At 34.9% G+C, this 20,398-nt stretch overlaps 3 protein-coding genes across 3 annotated transcripts in view; 1 reads left to right on the top strand and 2 right to left on the bottom strand.

The window, feature by feature from the left end:
* The window catches only part of LOC142334499 (sorting nexin-12-like), a 474,196-nt gene that overhangs the window by 94,987 nt on the left and 358,811 nt on the right, over positions 1–20,398 (top strand). The gene's annotated exons all lie outside the window — the stretch shown is intronic.
* Positions 1–20,398, bottom strand: part of LOC142334498 (uncharacterized) — a 653,384-nt gene that overhangs the window by 291,425 nt on the left and 341,561 nt on the right. The window lies entirely within an intron of this gene.
* LOC142334935 (protein madd-4-like) lies at positions 587–18,948 on the bottom strand. The gene is made up of 9 exons (XM_075383263.1): positions 18,859–18,948; positions 18,378–18,436; positions 17,399–17,612; positions 17,157–17,333; positions 12,588–12,759; positions 12,408–12,517; positions 12,135–12,348; positions 11,857–12,017; positions 587–858 (listed from the first exon to the last, which is right to left on the bottom strand). Exons 1-9 carry the CDS (start codon positions 18,946–18,948, stop codon positions 667–669), a joined length of 1,389 nt encoding a protein of 462 aa, XP_075239378.1. The 3' UTR covers positions 587–666.

Here is a 20,398-nt window from a genome sequence, read left to right as displayed (position 1 = left end):
CAAGTGTTGCGGAAAGCAACATACTTGCTGTCTAAAAGGGGGTAAGAAAGAAGTCAAAATTTGTTGAAAACGAGAGAACGCTCAAAATGTCAGAAGTTCTAAAATTCATCTAACAGTCGATTTTCAGTTTTAAATTAATTTTCAAGAACTTGAAATTTTCTCTTTGGCGTTTCGTCTTTTCAGTCGTTTTCTTCAACTAAATTTGATCCACTTATCTATACATCTATAGATCTGTATCATTAAACATCTTTATATCTATCTTGTATCTATCTTATGAAATAAAAATTTTATTTCAGACCATAAAACCCTAATATAAGAAATTCGAATTCTTCAGCCTCATTACTCGCATCTTAACATTCAAAGAACGTCATCGAAAATTAATTTACAGCAGACACTTCTAAATCAGTACTTTCCATTCAAGAGCGCCACGTTAAAAACTCCATGTTATAAACAACAGCCCACTAAACAGCTGACGCAGTTAATGCTGTTTACCAAATTTGCCAAGCACAGTCCATTCCATTTATCGCATCTCACGCGTACCAAAAGAATATCCGAACGTGCCAATTACATCTCAATTTTAAGAAAGTTAGTAGAAAAATACTTTGAATTCAAAGAGATAGATGAAATGAGCAGTTTAAAACAGCTTCGTTAGCCAACTATCACAGACTACTGGCATTGAATTAGACATTCACGATATTTGACTGGCCTCTTTGTAGGATCACAGTTGGAAGAATCTTCGATGATCATATTCTCTTCGTTCTCAACTCCACACCAAACCAATCGCTCTTCAGACTCACTGCACAAGGCAGACTCTAATCCTTTGTCACTCTTGCTGCTGTTCAATGTAGTCTCGTTGCACTGAAAATGATCTTTGTAAAAATTCTCGTCCTCAGAACTGTTCGTTTAACATAATATAGACAAAAATGAGAACAAACAGCCAAAAGATCCTAAGTAAAACAAACCGTGAACAATTATCGAAAGACACTGAAAAAACAGTAGCTCTTAACTCCGACTATAGCTGCCACATAGACTTGCGTCCTGTATAATACATATAGAAACAGATACAGATATAAGTTATCATCGCCGCTTATAAAAAAAAACAATGAAATCTTTTTGCGGAAAAATTATACGGCTTGTTTAATTTCAATCCATCAAATCCTTTCAAGCGGGGAAATTCTTCGGGAAATTATAGCTGAGTTCTTTTGAACTGAAACTTATTTAATTTAAACTTGAATTTCAAAGTGCATAAGTCATTTTGTTGAATGAGGCGAGTCATTATGATAAAAAAAATTGTCACGCATAACCTAAATAACTTGGCGGAGACTGAGATGTGACGCCAATAAGAGGGAGAAGTCAACAAAGCTTAATTACTGTAAATTGAAGGATGAGGTCAATTTCACTTCATCAGTTATTCTGTGTGAACACACATAAAAATAGCCGCCGTTGATTCCAATAAGCATGATTGGGATTGAAAGAATAGAAGATATCGAAAAAAAAAAAAGATTTTTGTACAAAAACATTTTTTAAGTCCGATTTATTTTGATGGCATTTCGTAGTTGAACATACTTCTGTTTCTTACAGAGAGGCTACAGGGGTTAATATCAAAACCACTAAGCATTAGAGATGGTAACTAAGACTTATAGGAACGACGTTCAAATAGCGGGCATCTAACATTGGGCTTTATGGGTTTATCCCGTTTCTATTTCTGACTTCAATTTCTTATACTGCTGACTCTGTTCATTTTGAATTGCTTTGCAGAGCAACTCATGTTCAAAATCACTTTTAGCAGAATGAAAGAAGAGAGAAACTAGCTTAGAGAAGTCAAAAAGATATCACGCAAAATGTTGAAAAAGCAGCAAAATGCGGTAAAGCGAAACATTTTTTTATTCGACGAAGTAAAAAAAAACATAGCAGGACAAGTCCTGAATTACAATTCAAAGAATTGAATGAAAAACTCAGACGTACTCTACCTGACAAGCAGATCAATTGACAATGCCAGCCAGAACACAAACAAAATCATCTAAAAAAAATTGAGAAATTAAAGGAATCAAACTAAACAAAAATAAACACATGCTAAAACTCCTGAAGTTTTTAAAACTAAGGCAACGATTTTTCCTTTTAGAATTAACTATTTCAAAAAATGTTCAAAACGAATTTTTGTTTCTGAAATCGGTCCAGTAGTATATATGCAAGACCTAGAAAGATATTCATTGGCCCTTAAAGATCGATTAACTCAAAACTGACCAGAAAATTTAAAAAATCAATTGCAAAATATAAGGAAATGTTTCTGAAAATCGTAATATAAATATCTTCAGAATCACTTCTGTGTCTAGACGCGATCCAGTAACCCAATTCTAAGCTTTAAACTCATTGGCTCATAGGTCGATAGGCAATAAATTTTAGAAAAAACTTCAAACTTCAAAAATGGAAATTCGTTCGATTAAGATGCTGAAGCCATTCAATGGCCACCTAGCAACTATTTAATAAAATACTCTCAAGCCCTGGATGAGGTTACTTGACTACTGCGGCAAGAAAATCAAAAAACAAAAATTTTGAAAAAACTTGAAAAAAATTACAAAGTTTATCAAAAAACTTCTAAAAGTCGAAAGGTTAAATTGTAGAAAACAAAATATTGAAACTAAAAATCATGCAGTAATTTTTTATCAGTACATGGAATATGTTTTCTTGCACTTGAGAATGGACGAATATCAAAAACTGACAAAAACTTTAGGAAACCTTAAATTGCAGATTTCATCAAAAAATGCTAAAATTCGAATCATTAAAACGTTAAAAACCATTGCATGGTTACTAAAACTATGCAGTGCCCTACTAACAAACCTCAAATGAGGTTGCCTGGACCTTGAAGCTGGAAAAACTGAAAAAAATGACGAAAATTTTCAAAAACCTGAAAATGCGAATTTTGTCAAAAAATATTGCTAAAATTTGTGATATTCAAAAGCTGAAAACTGTTCCATGGCAACTAAAAACTTTTCAGTATTTTACAATCCAACCCCTAATGATGTTTTCTGGCCCCTGGGACTCAAACAACTTGAATATTGAAAATAAATGTCAAAAAATATGAAAAAAATTGCAAATTTTGTCAAAAAATGCTAAAATTCATGATGGCAAAAAGTTGAAAACAATTCCATTATCACTATAAACTATGCAGTAATCTATCATCAAACCATTTATCAAACCCTAGAGGAGGTTTCTTGACACCTAGGAATAAAAAACTCGAAAAATGACAAAAATTTTCAAAAAACCTGAAAAAAATTGCAAAAATTAGTATAATTTTGCGTGTTTGTGTTTGTAGTACCGAAACATATAGCTCATAAATTGGTCATAACAATTAGTTTGGTCTAGCAAAAGGCCTTCATCAACTTAAGACTAATCAAACAAAAAACAAAATCACAAAAAAACATGAAAAATTGCACCATTTCTGAGCCCAAAAACTCCTAAAAATGACCTTTTAACCTTAAATTAAGGCCATCCCAGCAGCTGCTCCACCATAAGCACTTGACGGACTACTAAAGCCCACTTTGGGACTCTAATGAAACTTATTGCCCGCTGGGCTTTACCTGCTTATCCCGTTTCCAAAGATCAAAGTCATTGAGAATGTGTGGACACATCTTAAAAAAAAAACGCAGCGCACCAATACAATTCATATTCTTTGAATTGTAAAAAAAAATAGGAGCGCTATAATAGTCGGCTGAGAAGATGAGGGCGGCTATTAAACAGAAAGTCAAACGAGAAGCAAAATCCATAACCAGAAAACTCCGGGACTCTAGATCTATAATATTAAATTCGACCAAAGCCAATTACTCATTTTGAAAAAAAACTAGATTCAGCTGCTTATTTCAAAAAGGGAAAAAAACGAAGATCGAAAATCAGTTGTTGCAGGTATGTATTGAAATAGTGGTCTTGTTTATTGCATGTGCATGATGTTTTCCCCTTTACTATTGTTATTTAGGATGGTCAACTTCAGATTATGGGCTGACATCAAGCGATCCAAGATATATTCTGAATAAAGTGAGTATGATTTAACAATAATGAAGAAAACTTTATTCTTTAACATCCAGCTGGTAAAAATAAGCACTATCTCTTGAGTGATAGTGAGGTTTCCTTTGTTTGTTTCAGTAAACAGTTTATAAATAGCCAATTCTTCGAACGTTAAAACCAAGGTTTCAAATTGTTCCATGTTTCGACGTTACATAAATGTCCATTAAAAGGTATAAAAACTGTAAAACCAACAGAGATGTTTAAAACATAAGAGATCTTAGCTCAGATAATCATTAAAAAAGTCTGCCGCAAAAAATCAACGCCTAAAAATCCGTGCTTTTGCGTGTGTTCGTGTGCTCGGGCCCTGCTCGGATAGGGTTAAATTGGGAGTATCGATACTTCCCAACGATACTGCACAGCATTTTTAGCGACTGCTAAGGATCTAACAAAACTCCTCCGTAACTTCATACCTTCGGGAATTATCGGTTTATCGCAATAACAGCTTCCTCAGTACAAAAAGAAAAAATATTCCACACAACCTCTGCCAAACTAAAAGGTAAATTTGCCCTCAAATGTAGGTCAAAAAATAACACCATATCACGAATATGTTTTCAGGTGTTGGGAAAATAACGAGAACTGAGATTTACTAAAATTTTCGGCCAGGTGGCCGAAACTCATTTTCAATAAGAAAATTGTAACGCCATCATTTTCAATAAGAAAACTAACATTTTAAAGTTTGTGATTCGAGCGATTTTTGTCCGGTGGTGGTATTGAAGTTTATCGATGCCAGCAAACCTTTCTTTTTCTACCTATTACTCAGTTCAAAGTTAAGATATTTTAGGGTTGACCTGCCAATCAACTGATCAAGCGTTTCCTTAATTAACTGATAGAGGAAAAGGCTGTACACAGGTTTCAATTTTTTCTTTATAGATTATATTTGAAACGTCGTCGAATTTCTTGTTGAAAAAATTGTTCTTTTTCGTCTCTGCAATTCAAGAATTGAGTCCAATGAAGTTTTTGACACATTCATAAGCCAGCAGATCATACATTATCTTTAGTTTGGCATACGCTTCATAAAAATCCAGGAGAAGTCTTTTTGAAAACACAATACGCATTTTATATAGAATTCCATTGAACTTGGCAAGCTGTTTGAGCAGTGAGTCAATGCGGTTTTTGAAAGTACCTTTTCTGTCAAGAATTCCTCCAAGATACTTTATCAAATCAGACACATTCAATGTCTCGCTTTTTAGATGTATCATGACAAACGCAATCTTCATGACGATCAAAAACCTTCCATCTGAAATTGAGAATCCGGATATTATACAAAATTATACTATAAACATAAACTGACATGCCGACTGCAACCTCGTAAGCCTCGAATGCAGCTGTCCACAGGCTATTCACACAGTATAAAATGTAAAAAATTAAGGGTAGATTTGTCGAGAATCTTGTAGTCTGCAACCTATTCTGATTCTGATTTTCTCAGAAGTCCCAGTAACAAGCATGGGTAAAATCATTTCTAATATTTGAGAAGCCAGGTTCAGTCTTAGCTATTAAAATTAAATCTACCACTTTGTAAATAAATCCCAAGATATTTAGTTTGAAAATCAACGTGGAGAAGATGTACTTTGATGTCTTTTCACGTTCAGCACAAAAAGCAGCCAGTTCATCAATTGCAATAATGTTTTCAGAATGCATTTTTCCAGAATGCAAGGCAGATAGACAGCTGACGTCCTCCACACTCAAAACCTAAACTTCCAATCATTAAGGTGTCTGATTTTGTCAGAAGGGAAATCAAAAGATTTTTTAATACTTTTTTCGATGAGAGCACATCAATTGATTGGTCAGTTGAAACATCGCTGTTACTTTCATTCTTGTTTTTATGCATACGAACTATTCGACTCAACAATTCGTAAAGATTCTTATTTCTAATATCTAAAGAGCAAAAACTCCGGGACTCTAGAAGTATAATTTTAAATTCGACCAAAGCCAATTACTCATTTTGAAAAAAAATTACTTGATTAAGCTGCTTATTTCAAGGGAATAAAACGAAGTTCAAAAAAAGCAAAACTCGTAATATGAAAATATTTTAAAAAACTTAACAGGTTGCGATTCTCAGCAACCCAATAAATGACATTTCTGTTCAACTAATAACTTCCCAGATGATTCAAACCATGACAGAAGACAAGAAAATATATCTAATAAAAAGACATTCAAAATACTCTTACACTTCAGGTTCTAACGCGCCAAAAATAATCCAAGAAACCTTGGGAGTCAGGGGAAAACCATAAGAACACAGCACAAAATCCGATGACAAGCTTCAATGAAAATTCATATTGAATAAGCGCAATTTTTTGTCATTTTGCCGCTTAAGACCCGTTTTTGCATTTTGTATCTTCGGCTAGTCTAATAGAATTCCTGGGTTCAATTTAAGTGATTGTAATGGTTTCAATTTAATTGGTATTAATTTTTGTCCTTAAAACTTGACCAAAATATTTCGGGTTTCTACTACTGTGGAAGATTTTTGCAAGGTTTGATCTTTTCAGATTTTCGAACTTTTGATAATCTGTGCGGGTTTTTTCTACAGTTACTTTCCACATTTTTAATGTCAATTGTTATCAAGTAAGACTTTGATATGTTTGAAGTGTGTTCTCACTTAGGCAAAAAACTTTTAAAAAAACTAAATAAAAACACACCTCAAATATTCCTTTTTGAGTTTTCCTTGATAACAAACTGTGATACCACGTCTTATTAACGTTGTTGTTGGAGGTATGTATTGAAATCGTGATCTTGTTAATTGCATGTGCATGATGTATTCCACTTTACTATTGTTATTTAGGATGGTCAACTTCAGATTATGGGCTGCCAACATCAAGCGATCCAAGATATATTCTGAATAAAGTGAGTATGATTTAACTATATTGAAGAAAACTTTATTCTGTAACATTCAGCTGGTAAAATCAAGCACTATCTCTTGAGTGATGCCGAGGTTTCCTTTGTTTGTTTCAGTAAACAGTTTAAAAATAGCTAGTTCTTCGAACGTTAAAACCAGAGTTTCAAATGGTTTCATGTATCGACGTCACATAAATGACCTTTAAAAGGTGAAAAAAATGTAAAACCTACAGAGATCTTTTAAACTTAAGAAATCTTAGCTCAGACGATCATTAAAATAGTCTGCCGCAAAAAATCAACGCCTAAATTTCCATGCTTTTGCGTGTGTTCGTGTACTTGGGCCCTGTTCGGATAGGGTTAAATTGGGGGTATCGATACTTCCCAACAATACTGCATAGCATTCTTACCGGCTGCTAAGGATCTAGCAAAACTGCTCCGTAACTTCATACCTTCGGGCATTATTAGTTTATCGCAATAACACCTTTCTCAGGACAAAAAGGAAAAACATAACCGACTAACGTCGGGCGAATTGCTCTCAAACGACCGGCGAGCGGTTGGCTTCGTCAACAGCTAGCCACGGTTTAGTGACTGACCTCAGTGCACTACATCTTTATCCCGTTTCTGAAGACGAAATTCAAATGGGTCAGACAAAAAATCGGCCAAGCGAAAAATTGCATAAAAGAAAAACAGGGTAAATAAATTTGCTACAAAATGCTTTTGAGAGAAATTAACAATGGTTTCCTAAAAAGTGCCTGTTAGATCAGCTATGATAAAAAACATTTCAACTATAACTCATTGATAATGAGGATCAGAGATGATGACATTACGCAAGACATTAATATCTTAAGAACCAATTCATTGTCTCAAGAGACTATCCGGTATCCCTGTTTGAAGCCAGAAATAGTTTCACAGGTTCACTAAGATCCATACACTTGGAACATACAAATTTTCCAAAAATTTGAAAAGTTTAAATTTTATCCAAAAATTACTAAAATTGGAGTCGTTAAAAATAATGATCACCATCCCATTAACTCCATAAATTACGCAGCAGCCTTGGAGGATGTTTGAGGGCCTCGTTGCCGGAAAAAAATCAAAAACATGAAAAATTGCAAATACTTTTTTAAAAAAATTGCTTAAATTTGTGATATTTAAATCTAGAACATTCCTTTACATCTCTAAACTATGCAGTAAAATATTAGGAGACCCTAGAGGAAGTTCCGTGCCCCTTGAGGCTAGAGAAACCTAAGAAATGACAAAAAGTTTTAAAAAACATAAAAAAATTGCAAGTTTTATAAAAAAAAATTGTTATGACTTGTGATATTAAAAAGATGAAAATTAATCCATGACCAACAAAAACTTTCCAGTATCTTATTATCAAACCCTAATGGAGACTTTCTGACCTTTGATGTTCAAAAAATCTGAATAATCAGTATGTCAAAAAATTGGTGATGGCTAAAAATATCAAAAATATGCTGAAATAAGTGTGGTTAAAATCTTGCAAGACATTCCATTTAATCTGAAAATTATTCACTAACCTATTTTCAAACCCTAGAGGAGGTTCCTCGGCTCTTGAGGCTGAAAAAAATAAAAAAAACTACAAAAAATTTCAAAAAAACTTGAAAAAAAGCAAGTTTTATTGAAAAATTGCACAAATTTGTGACATTAAAAAGCTGAAAAACTATTCCATGGCCATTATTTGTCAGTAACTTATTATCAACCCCCTTAGGATGCTTTCTGGCCCGTTTCTGGAAAGACCTAAATAAGGAAAAAAGTGCCAAAAAATTTGAAAAAATTGCACGTTTTGTCAAAAAATTGCTTAAATTCGAGATTTTAAAATGTTAAAACCATTCCATTACCATTAGAAACAATGCAGTAACCTATTATCAAACCCTAGAGGAGGTTATTTGACACCTAGGGCTGATAAAAATCAAACAATGTCAAAAATTTTCAAAAAGCTTGAAAATTGCACAAAAAGTATAAATTTGCGTTTTTAGCAAGCGGTTGTTCGTCAGAAGCTAGCCACGAAGGGGGGGGGGGGGGGAGGAGGGTTGCGCCCGGGTCTGATTGGGGGGGCAACACTGGGGTGGTAGAGGCAACAGCGCGGTGGAGGGTGGGCCCAAATAGGTGGGTCAATTGGGGGTGTGTCTTCAACCTCTAAGAACCGCCCTTCACACCATAAGTATAAGTATAAGTCTCCAAAACAGTTTGAGCTGAAACAGAGCTGGAAGGCTCTAAGAGCACTTAATGCCCGCTGGGCGCTACCTGTTTATCCCGTTTTTGAGGGCGAAAAGTCAAAAGCGTCAGACGAAAAATCGGTCAAGCGAAAAATCGCATAAAAACATAGCCGGTAGAATACCGGAAACGACTCGAATCGTCGTGCATTATAATCTCCAACCTAACCTTACCGAAATCAGAATATCAAAATAGACCAGAAAAAAAAACAAAAGTTGCCCAACAAACCACATTAAAGAGTTTTAAAAATGCCGACAATTTTATAGTGTGGGGGGAGCTAGGTGGGGTGAGTGGGTAGATAGATTGGGGAGGTGGGTAGTGCTGGGGTAGTGGGGGGTAGCTAGGTGAAGAGAGGGGGTAGGGGTAGGTGGGTTAAGTTGAAGGGGGGTGCGGGGCGATGGGGGGTAGGAGGGTGTTGGAGGGGCGTAGGTAGGTGTTGGGAGGGGGAGTGGTAGGTAGGTGTTGAGGCGGGCGGGGGGTGGTAGGTAGGTGTTGGGGGGGGGGGGTAGATAGGTGGTGGGGGGTACATAGGTGGTGGGGGGGGGGGGTTGTGCGGTGTAGTTTAGATAATTAGGGTTGACTTACATAGGAACAAAAAATCTCAAAATGACCTCTTCGCCTTGAAAATTACCAGCAATTCCTAATTACTTTACATTACAAACGAAGCTACTGTTAAAGTCCAATGTTCGAAAACAGAAGTCAACAATCAAAAACGGAGGTAAATGCTCGAAGAGAAAGAAGTCAAAATTCAATTTATGAACAAACTTGCTTTCTGCTAAAAAAAACATAGCCGGTAGAATACCGGAAACGACTCGAATCGTCGTGCAAAATAATCTCTAACCTATATTGGACAAAATCAGATTATCGAAAAAAACTCTTAGAAATAACAAAAATAAAAGACCAATATAACATAAAAAGCGTTAAAATTTTTTAGTACAGGGTGTGGGTAGGTGCTGGTGGGGGGGGGGGGGGGGGGGGTGGTAGGTGGGGGCAGGTAGGTGGTGGTGGGAGTGTAGGTAGGTGGGGTGGGGGTAGGTTCCTTTGGGGGGGGGGGGGGGTAGGTAGTTACGTGGGGGGGGGTAGTAAGTCCTTGGGGGGTTGGGGGTGGTAGGTAGGTACGTGGGGGGGGGGGGTATGTACGTTGGGGTGGGGGTAGGTACGTTGCGGGGGGGGGGGGGTTTAGGTACGTTGGGGGAGGGGGGGTTAGGTACGTGGGGGGGGGGGTAGTTTTTTTTGGGGGGTAGGTAGTTAAATAGGATCAAATTCAAATTTTCTCAAATTGACCTCTTCACCTTGAATTACAGACTGTTACCAATTGCTATACATTACAAACTAAGTTATTGTTAAAGTCCAATGTTCGAAAACAGAAGTCAACAATCAAAAACGGAGGTAAAAGCTCGAATAGAAAGAAGTCAAAATTCAAAATGAACAAACTTGCTTTCTGCTTAAAAAAACCTGTAGAATATCAATACTCCTCTTCGAGTCGTAAAAAACCTGTAGAACCTCAATACTCCTCTTCGAGTCGTAAAAAGACCGACAGGACTAATATAATTGCTACAAACTTCGTTTGAGAGCAATTAAAAATTATTCCACACAACCCCTGCCGAACTAAAAAGTAAATTTGCCCTCAAAAAATGTAAGTAAAAAAATAACACCATATCACGAATATGTTTTCAGTTGTTGGGAAAAAATGAGAGCTGAGATTTACTAATATTTTCGGTCAGGCGGCCGAAACTCATTTTCAATAAGAAAATTGTAAAACCATCATTTTCAATAAGAAAACTGTAAAATTCTTAAGTTTGTGATTCGAGCGATTTTTGTCCGGTGGTGGTTTGTTGGTATGAAGTTATCGATGCCAGCAAACCTTTCTTTTTCTACCTATTGCTCAGTTCAAAGTTACGATATTTTAGGGGTGACCTGCCAATCAACTGATCAAGCGTTTCCTTAATTAACTGATAGAGGAAAAGGTTGTACACAGATTTCAATTTTTTTTCTTTATAATTATATTTGAAACGTCGTCGAATTTCTTGTTGAAAAAAATTGTTCTTTTTCGTTTCTGCAATTCAATAATTGAGCCCAATGAAGTTTTTGACGCACATTCATAGGCCAACAGATCATACATTATCTTTAGTTTGGCATACGCTTTATAAAAATCCAGGAGAAGCCTTTTTGAAAACACAATACGCACTTTATATAGCATTCCGTTGAACTTGGCTAGCTGTTTGAGCAGTGAGTCAATGTGATTTTTAAAAGTACGTTTTCTGTCAAGAATCCCTCCAAGATACTTCATCAAATCAGTGTAGTTCAAAGAATTGTCACCAAGTTTAACATATTTTGCGATCTGAGTCCCCCAAAAATATCATTATTTTACTCTTTGAAGCTTTTACGGTGAGCTTATTCTTTTTGCACCACTCATCGACTACCTCGAGGCTTTTTCTAATGTTTCCACAATTTGATTCTTCTTTTCCTTAAAAAAAACAACTATTGTCAGCAAAAAGAGTTATTAATCCTTGATTACTAAACAAGGCAGATCGGAATACCGGAATTTAGCACCTTTAAGACTTGAAATTTCAGCATCACTTTAGCATGATTTCGGTTGGTAAAATGACTTGAATAAACCATTTGAGTTTCCTCTGAAACCGTAAAGTTCTGTTGTCTTAATAACATAAGTATCACTCAAATAGCTGTGCAGCGTAATTAAGAAATCAACATCCGTCAATACTATCCACTTACTGAATTGCTGGGCCAAGGAGAAGTTATCCATTGTATGGTGCAGTTATTCTTGTAACAGTTCTCATCTTCGGGTTTGTTTCCGGCAGATTCGAATTCTTCCACATTGCTATTTGAAACCGAACTGGCAAAGCGCTCAACCATTTTAGCAATTTCCTCATTCGCTGAAATTTTACAGACTTGAAGATCGTGCTACAAGTAAACATTGCCCCATACTTACGGTATACGAAGACCTTTGGGCTCTAAAATCTTTGGGCTCATATTTTTAAAAAATTTCTAACCAGTTATCAAAGTGAAATTCAGCTCCTGTGGGCAAACACATAACGGAGATGTCTCGTCTGATATCTTGGAGCAATTCTCTGGAATGTTAATATAGCACTTGTAGAACCCAGCATGTACATCTGGATCAAATTTTTGAATGACATAAGATCTCTGTTTAGTTCCAGTTGATTGTACTAAATTCTCCCCATTTAGCTGCCAGTGATACTTGAGCTCCTAAAATAACAAAAAGTCAATTATCACTTCACTTGCAGCTTGGCCATTGAACTGCTTACCTTTGAGTTATAACCATGACATTGAATATTGCATATCAGCGAAACATTCTGTGCCTCTTTCACAAAATAGATCCGAGAGCTGTTTGCTTCCAGTAATGTTACATTGAAACCTATAACATAAGAGGTTTCATTAGCACTTTACCGACACATTTTACGTGGAATATAGCTGGTGCATATTACCTGCCAAACCCGGACATTTTTTAAAGCAATCTCTGAATATCATTGGTTTATCATCCGCACTACATGCGTCAGACTGTACAGTCGTACCGTCCGCTAGACGTTGAAAGCACCCAAGATCACGTGTATTATATCCAAAGCCACAATGCGTACTACTACTTGCGGGCTGGCATGCCTAAAAACACAGCTTGCTTGCGCTCGATGCAATAATTGTTCCGACCCCACTTGTGGGGGAGGAACTATATACTCAAATGGGTTTTCTTGTTCAGACAATTTTGGCCGATCGATATATTCATCGTAGAGAAATGTGAGTGGTATTATCAAAAAGCTCGTCCAGCGTAGAATTCCAAATTTAAAAAATTAAGATTTTTTTCAAATTAAGATTTTTTCTATAAAAATAGTAATTCACAATTACAATTCACGCCCCAAAATGAATCAATTTTGTGTTCTTTATAGACGAACGGCGATAAAAAGAATAGTTCTGGTCTCATTGGGAGGTTTACTATTAAAGTAAATTCGAATTCTAATTGAGTTCCTTTTTTTTAGAAAACTTTTATATTTTTTTTTGTTTTTTTAAGTCACCTAGAGACTAGACACTTTTCATATCGAGGTTCCGTTAATCATAAACCTCCTTTACAGTCAACTGAAGCGGTATGAACAAGAATTTCGTTTTCAAGGAATATTTCATGTTTCTTTGGCTTCGACTCTCTTGAGTTTTCGTAATTTTGATATTCTTTTTGACTTTTTCTTTTCTAGGTTTTGATAAATTTTTGGGGTCCCATGGCATAGACTAGTTGACTAAAGGTGCAATAAGTTTCGTAATGAGCATTAAGTGAACCTATCTAGTGCTTGCTTTAAGTGGACAGCTAAGGCTGTTAAAAGACTTTGAAAACAAATTTTCGAAAAATTCTTTATTATTAACCAATCATAAACTTAATTCCGTTCATTGTAAGTCAGTCTCAGTAATGACAGGACACTTTCCTTCCTACTGCAGCAAAAAATAATCTGGTTAGCGGTTTTATCTAACTATTGGTTATATGACTTCAATGTAACAAGATTTCAAAAAAATTTCAATTTTTTGTATATATTTTAATAATGGCTTCTTTTGAAATCTTATAATAATCACCTTATCCTAATATTGATAGCTCCCATTGACATAAAGGCATTTAATGGATCATAGACAAAGTTTTCAGAAGAAAAATTTATGGTTTAAATGGCTTCAACACTTTCTTCTCGCACTTTTCTTCTGAATTTTTGGTTTTTGCTTGCATTTGTATATGTGGTTTTCATAGTCATAAGACTCATTGTGATGTCTTTTGGTTACCGATGCAAGAAAGACATCTTTGTCTTAGCTTTGAGGCATAACTGAGCGTATTTTTGATATCCGTTGAAGGCTATTGAATTTAATGGCTGTTAAGACTTTAAATACATTTTTTTCAAAAAATTTTTGAACATTAAACAATCTTAAACTATAAGTCAGTCTCACTAATGACAGGACCCATTTCCCTTCCATTTCAACCAAATTTATCTAGTTAGTAATTTTATCTTCCATCTATTGGTTTTTCGACTTCGATGAACAAGTTTTAATATATATTTTTTTTAATTTTCGATATTTATATTCGCAATTTTGGTTCCATTTGAAAGCTTATCAAATTGTTCTAATATTGATAGCACCCATTGGATCAGAGCAGACGCTTAAAGGATCATAGATAAAATTTTCAGAGAAAAGCCTATGGTTTAAATGCCTTCGGCACTTTCCTCTTGCACGTTTCTATTGAGTTTTTGGATTTGGCCTGTAATTGTTGTTGTTTTCATGGTCAATTAATTGTTGTAATGTCTTATTGATGACGTATGAATGACAAACATCGTTTTCGTCCCATTGGGGCATAATTTAGCGTATTTATTGTCTTCCAATGAAAGGTATTGAATTTAATGGCGTTGATACTACGGTTTTTCTCAAAAATTGATGCTTTTAATGTATTTGTTCGAACTTCTTGAAGTTTTGAAGCCATATTGTTAAAAAAGAAGAATCCCAATGATGCTAAAAAAAAGAATTGAAAAAAATTTTTACTGAAAAGTTCATTTTTTGATGACTTCGACAATTTTCTCGCTAATTTTTTTTGAATTTGCTGTTTTAGCCTGTCTTTTTTCTTTGGGTAGACGTAAAATGCTGACCGGTCTCATCAGCTTGTAAATAAGGATTGAATGACTGATGTCGCACAAAACAGTTAGTTTATAGCAAATAGTCTTAAAATTTATAATAAACATTTTCAAAGATTTTTGGAACTTTTCAGTTTTGTTCTTTTCGTCAACTTATTCTCATCATTGAGAGGTCCCAACCAATTCCTAGCACTAAACAAATTAACACCTCTATTTATTTATGTCGTATCTGATTTTTTGGATTTGGCCTGTATTTGTTGTTGTTTTCATGGTCAATTACTTGTTGTAATGTCTTATTGATGACTTATGAATGACAAACATCGTTTTCGTCCCATTGGGGCATAATTTAGCGTATTTATTGTCTTCCGTTGAAAGGTATTGAATTTAATGGCGTTGATACTACGGGTTTTCTAAAAAATTGGTGCTTTTAATGTATTTAATCGAACTTCTTGATTTTTTTGAAGCCATATTGTTAAAAAAGAAGAATCCCAATGATGCTAAAAAATAATTGAAAAATTTTTCACCGAAAAATTCATTTTTTAATGACTTCGAAAATTTTCTCGCTAATTTTTTTTTGAATTTGCTGTTTTAGCCTGTCTTTTTCTTTGGGTAGACGTATAATGCTGACCAGTCTCATCAGCTTGTAATTCAGGATTGAAAGACTGATGTCGCACGAAACAGTTAGTTTATAGCAAATAGTCTTAAAATTTATAATAAACATTTTCAAAGATTTTTGGAACTTTTCAGTTTTGTTCTTTTCGTCAACTTATTCTCATCATTGAGAGGTCCCAACCAATTCCTAGCACTAAACAAATTAACACCTCTATTTATTTATGTCGTATCTGATTTTTTGGATTTGGCCTGTATTTGTTGTTGTTTTCATGGTCAATTATTTGTTGTAATGTCTTATTGATGACTTATGAATGACAAACATCGTTTTCGTCCCATTGGGGCATAATTTAGCGTATTTATTGTCTTCCGTTGAAAGGTATTGAATTTAATGGCGTTGATACTACGGGTTTTCTCAAAAATTGGTGCTTTTAATGTATTTAATCGAACTTCTTGATTTTTTGAAGCCATATTGTTAAAAAAGAAGAATCCCAATGATGCTAAAAAATAATTGAAAAATTTTTCACCAAAAAGTTCATTTTTTAATGACTTCGAAAATTTTCTCGCTAATTTTTTTTTGAATCTGCTGTTTTAGCCTGTCTTTTTCTTTGGGTAGACGTATAATGCTGACCAGTCTCATCAGCTTGTAATTCAGGATTGAATGACTGATGTCGCACGAAACAGTTAGTTTATAGCAAATAGTCTTAAAATTTATAACAAACATTTTCAAAGATTTTTGAAACTTTTCAGTTTTTGTTCTTTTCGTTAACTTATTCTCATCATTGAGAGGTCCCAACCAATTCCTAGCACTAAACAAATTAACACCTCTACTTATTTATGTCGTATCTGATGTTTTGTTTGTTGGACAATAAGCGTTTTCATGAAAGTTTTGAGTGGTGTATTTGTGTTTCTTTTCCTCTTCTTTCAGCACATTCGGGTTATAACAGATCCCAATGATTTTCAAATCCGGCCAAAATGAACTTATTCATTCTTTCAGTATAATTTGAGCTGGATTAGTACAAAAAAACTGAAAAAAATAATATTTAGATAATAGCTAAAGATTTTAATGGCTTCAATAATGTTTTCGCAAATTTTTTGTAATTTTTTGAGTTTTTCTGTATCTTTAGTCCATTCCCATGGCTTCGTCTAACCAAAGACAGGTTCAATTGGTTTCAAAATGACTTTTTACTAAATTTATTAAGAATTATTTTATAAGCTGATGATTTTTAAGACTTGAAATTATTTTGTTTAAAAAATGTTGATTGATTTTTGAATTTCGCCTTATTATTTCTTCTCTTTGTCGACTTGTTACCTAGTCTCATTAAGGAAAATTTCCATCTGCTGTATAGTTAGGAAAAAGTAAATCTGTTTAGCTAAGGTTTTTTTCTGATTGCATTTTGAAGTTGTCACTAGGTGCTTTTAAATTTAGATATTTAGTTTTTGGCGTAAAATTTGTTTTTGCTTATTTTGTTATTTGTTTTTTTTCTCGTAGTCTTTTTAATGGCAGATCTCGTGAGCGCTGTAATGAGGCATGGCATTATTTAATTCAATTGGTAGCTAGGTTTTGAACGATTTTTTTAAAAACTCAAACATCTATTTTTGTTATCTCTTCATTTGGTTGACAATTAAGCCAAAAATGTAGATGAGCTCCGGTCGGAACATCATGTGCGAACGCAAATTAACGAGCCTCCTTGTTTCCATAATTGTCAATTACATATGAATTCCATTAATATCATTTATTTCTTATTTACGAGATAATAGGGTCAAATTTATATTTAATCAATCAGTCAAATAAAAAATTACCTTAGACCAATTAGATGTCAAATAATATGGACGACAGTCGATCAAGGCACACTTCCGTGTAGTGGCAGGTTTTGGTTCCAGAAAACAAAGCTCGGAGGCTGCTCTGTAAAATGGATGGTATTTGTGGCCACAGTGTACATCTCGCTTCATTAAACCTCCACCACATAATGCACTACACTGAAAATTGCTTTATTCAGGAGTTCGTATGCAAGTGCCATATTGCAAATACAGTTTTTGTATACCTGTGAAAAACTTGACGCGATCCACGTGTGTGGGCATAACTCGGGGCAAGGATCTGGAACGACGAAGGGCTTTACCTCTGATGCACAAAACCTCTCGTCGGTGACTTTTCTCTCAGACGTTCCATTTTTCCAAAAAGACTCGACACATTCAATGACTCGCTTTTTAGATGCATCATGACAAACGCAATCTTCATGACGATCAGTAACCTTCCATCTGAAATCGAGAACCCGGATATCATACAAAATTATACTATATTAATTATAAATTTACATGCCGACTGCAACCTCGTAAGCCTCAAATGCAACTGTCCACAGGCTATTCACACAGTATAAAATGTAAAATATTAAGGGTAGATTTGTCGAGAATCTTGCAGTCTGCAACCTATTCTGATTCTGATCCTCTCAGAAGTCCCAGTAACAAGCACGGATAAAGTCATTTCTAATATTTGAGAAGCCAGATTCGGTCTTAGCTATTACAATTATATCTACCACTTTGTAAATAATTCCCGTGATATTTAGTTTGAAAATCAACATGGAGAAGAGGTATTTTGATGTCTTTTCACGGTCAGCACAAAAAGCAGCCAGTTCATCAATTGCAATAGATGTTTTCAGAATGCAATCTTCCAGAATGCAAGGCAGATAGACAACTGACGTCCTCCACACTCTCAATCTAAACTTCCAATCATGAAGGTGTCTGATTTTGTCATAAGGGAAATCAAAGGATTTTTTAATACTTTTTCGATGCGAGAACAACAATTGATTGGTCAGTTGAAACATCGCTGTTACTTTCATTCCTGTTTTTTTTGCATACGAACTATTCGACTCAGCAATTCGTAAAGATTTTTTTTCTAATATCTAAAGAGCAATACTCTTAACTATAAGCTAGCCTGTTCCCCACCGTGATATTACACCACAAAGAAAACTTGAATAGTAGGTTGTTATGAGATGAAAGCAGCACGTTGTTTTAATAGTAGTTTACGCATCAGCGTCGCGGAACTCAGCTTTGCTACCCTTAACTTTCTGATTTGACCTTTTGTACTAAATTGCAGTTACAAAATAGGGTCCCCACGTACAAGAATTTAGTTTTGAATATTGTCGAGAGAAGTAATTCCAGTATAATTGATTTAAACGCTAATTATTCCAACTTTATATCATTTTCACTCTAAACAACTGATTGTATCTCCTGAGAAATTATCATCTACTCTTTTGTTTATATTTATTAGCTATTATTTTCTGGTATTTGATTACTCTCCACAATATTTTCAACTATTGGTATTTCGATATTATTGTGTCCTGTGAGAATAGCAATCAAGAGAAGCAGAAGTTCTTCGAGTCGTTTGTAGTTCATTTCCCAAGGCCCGAGAATCCAAGCTGTAGTCTTTTTGGAACTCAATGCAATGTCATTTGTTTTGTTAGCGAATCAGTCTGTAGCAGTTTATCATCCAAGTAAACAAGCCCACTTGGCTGTATTTCTCAAAGTCGTTCGAGTAGAAGACAGTGAGGTCTTTCTTGGATACCTCATGCATTTCTTTTCCAGCTGATCTTCGCATGATAATGACTAGGAAAGCGTTTCTGAGTTTGTTCTCCTGGGGCGGGTCTTATTAACAAGGAAATGGCTTCGGTGACCTGTCCGAATAAAAGTTTGTTATTGTGTGATAACCATTGTCAATTCAATCTTTAACGGGCCCAGGCGAGAGAAAGCAAAACCAAGTAATTTTCTAAAATGTTACAGACAGGTGCAGAGAAGTAATTGTCAATTAAACATTAAATTGATTAACTAAAACGAACGTTTTCGAATATTGCGTTCATTGTCAGGTTTTAAAAATTAAATGAAATCATTTACAAAAAATATAAACTTGTCTTTGACTATAATTCTAAGAAATGAGTTACAGTAACATCGAATTTTTGAAATTATTTACAGTTAAAATCACATTTACAACATTTCATTTACACTTATTACACTAAAACCAATTCATTTTTTATTCCGGATTTTATGAAAATCCCGGGTATAGTGCTTTCTATTCCTGAAAAGGGATTTTTACTTTCAATCCTATCTGTTTTTATTTTTTACTTTTTGGGGTTGACAAAATTTCGAATTAACATGTATCAGAATATTTTATGAATTTCAAAAGTCAAATTTTTGTATTTGAACAAGTACTTCAATGTCAATTCCCGCCCCCGATACTCATCGCGCGTATTTATTTGCGGTTTCAGCTTTTTGATGTAGATCGCTTCTATCGTCATTAGTTTTTAAGAGAGGATGGTCCATATTCTAGACAGGATTGTTCATATTTTAGTGAGGATTGTCAATATTTTAGACAGGATTGTCCAGACAGGATGGTCAATATTTTAGCAGTCAGCTCATTCCATCACGCGGTATACGAGTGTTCAATATAGTGACAACACTTCGTTGAATGTTGTGGTAAAGCTCCAAATAATGAATGGGAATTCTAGGTGCTTGTCGCGGGGTGGAAAAACTATACCGACTAACGTCAGGCGAATTGCGCTCTAACGACCGGCGAGCAGTTGGCTTCGTCAGTACCTAGCCACTGTTTAGTGAGGCTAGCTTTAGCTTAATTGAAGTGAACTGAGGTTAGGGTAATAGACGTTGACATGCCGCGTTATAACAGCCGCTGAAGTGCGGTATTATTAAAAGAGTTAAGAAGAGAGAGAGAGAGAGAGAGAGAGAGAGAATGCGGGAGGTTAAACGTGAACGAGAGAGAGAAAGAGAAAACCCCAACCAACACAAACACACAGAGAGAGAGAGAGACAGATAGATAGATAGAGAGAGAGAGAGAGAGAGGGAGAGATCTAAGAATATTTTCCATGATAAGATTCGACTTTAAGTTTACTAGCCTTGTTAGTAAATCAATTAAAAAACTGATATTTTATAGAATTATAAAATATTGCAAAATTTAAAAGAAAAGAAAAAATGTTCATAAATTTTTTCTAACCTTGGAGTTATGTCAAGTAAACCATCTAAAAGACTTGAAAAGCTTC

This window comes from Convolutriloba macropyga, chromosome 2, assembly GCF_964194025.1.
Source record: "Convolutriloba macropyga chromosome 2, txConMacr16.3, whole genome shotgun sequence".
Classification (NCBI taxonomy): domain Eukaryota; kingdom Metazoa; phylum Xenacoelomorpha; order Acoela; family Convolutidae; genus Convolutriloba; species Convolutriloba macropyga.
The sequence above is the reverse complement of the archived record's forward strand: the minus strand, read 5'-3'. Positions and strand labels throughout refer to the sequence as shown.